Below are 1,407 nucleotides of genomic sequence, written 5' to 3'. Positions count from 1 at the left end.
TTCGCGGGGGCGCTCCTCGCCGCACTGCTCCTGCTCACTGTCTATGACGAGGACGTGCTCGCCGTGGAGCACGTGCTCACCGCCATGACCGCGCTCGGGGTCACGGCCACCGTGGCCAGGTGCGACGGGAGCTGCCCAGGGAGGGGGGCATGCCTCTGATTTAGGGCTGAGTCTCCCTCCCCCCTCCCAGCCCGGCTTCCCCGTCCGCACAGCCTCCTAACCTCAGGCGCCTTTCCCGCCCGGATCCCGCCCTCCAGGTCTTTCATCCCGGAGGAGCAGTGCCAGGCGCGTTCTCCGCAGCTCCTGCTGCAGTCGGCCTTGGCCCACATGCATTACCTCCCCGAGGAGCCCGGTGCTGCCGGCAGGGCCAGCGCTTACCGGCAGATGGCGCGGCTGTTGCAATACCGAGCGGTGAGGGTCCAGACCCAAGCGGGGCTGCTCCGCTGGGAAGCTGTGCAGCCGTCTGGTCTCAAAAGGGCTTGGGCGGGGAGTGCCTGGCTCGGAGGTTTCCTGCCCTGACCCGCATCCCTGGGGGCCTCTTGGTCGTGGTCACCCTCAGCAACCCCGTCTTAAGATCCCCCCTTCTTCCCCAGGTCTCCCTCTTGGAGGAGCTCCTGTCCCCGCTCCTCACCCCACTGTTTCTGCTCTTTTGGTTTTGCCCTCGTGCCCTGGAGATTATTGACTTTTTTCATCATTTCACTGTGGATGTGGCTGGGGTTGGTGACATCTGTTCCTTTGCCCTCATGGATGTGAAGCGCCACGGCCACCCTCAGGTTAGAGTCCTTCCCTGAGGATGTGCGGGGTGATGGTTAGATAAGGGGCTGCCCCCCAGTTCACTTCACTTCCCTGTGCCCTAGTGTCCTGAGGACAATGACTGTAGCCAATGGACAGGGCTGTGTAAGGATGATGCATGTATAATCCTAGCGCCAGTAACTGGAGTGAAGGCCACCAGAGAGGCCGAGAAATGGGCTGGTCAGTGGGTGGGGCTGGAATAAGACTGGCCTTCCCCACCAAGGCCCAGGCTAGCCTCAGGTCTGGTGTGTATAGTTGGCAAAACACCGAGCCCACACCAGCTTCCAGTGCTGGGCCTTGACCCCGGTCCCAGCTCTGCTGCTGTATTTTGGGGTGACCTTGAGCAAGTGTCTATGGTGGTCTCTGTTCTTTCACCTGAAGACTGGGGTTAGTGTTTCCTGTCCCTCAAACCCCAGAGGCTCCCACAGCGGCTTTTTTCTCTCTCAGTGGCTCTCGGCAGGACAGACCGAGGCCTCGCAGTCTCAGCGTGCAGAGGACGGGAAGACTGAGCTCTCCCTGATGAGGTTCTCCCTGGTGCACCCACAATGGCGCCCCCCAGGGCACAGCTCCAAGTTCCTGGGGCAACTTCGAGGCCGGGTACAACAGGATGCAGCC

At 61.9% G+C, this 1,407-nt stretch overlaps 1 protein-coding gene across 1 annotated transcript in view; it reads left to right on the top strand.

Moving 5' to 3' along the window:
• ATG9B (autophagy related 9B) overlaps positions 1-1,407 on the top strand; it is a 7,716-nt gene that overhangs the window by 3,956 nt on the left and 2,353 nt on the right. Inside the window, 4 exon segments of the mRNA XM_006767299.2 lie at positions 1-119; positions 258-411; positions 594-773; positions 1,240-1,407. The exon segment at positions 1,240-1,407 is cut by the window's right edge and continues 7 nt beyond it. Coding sequence (XP_006767362.1) covers positions 1-119; positions 258-411; positions 594-773; positions 1,240-1,407 — 621 coding nt within the window.

This window comes from Myotis davidii, unplaced genomic scaffold, assembly GCF_000327345.1.
Source record: "Myotis davidii unplaced genomic scaffold, ASM32734v1 scaffold762, whole genome shotgun sequence".
In the NCBI taxonomy this organism is placed as follows: domain Eukaryota; kingdom Metazoa; phylum Chordata; class Mammalia; order Chiroptera; family Vespertilionidae; genus Myotis; species Myotis davidii.
Note: the sequence above shows the minus strand (reverse complement) of the source record. Positions and strands in the feature narration are given on the sequence as shown.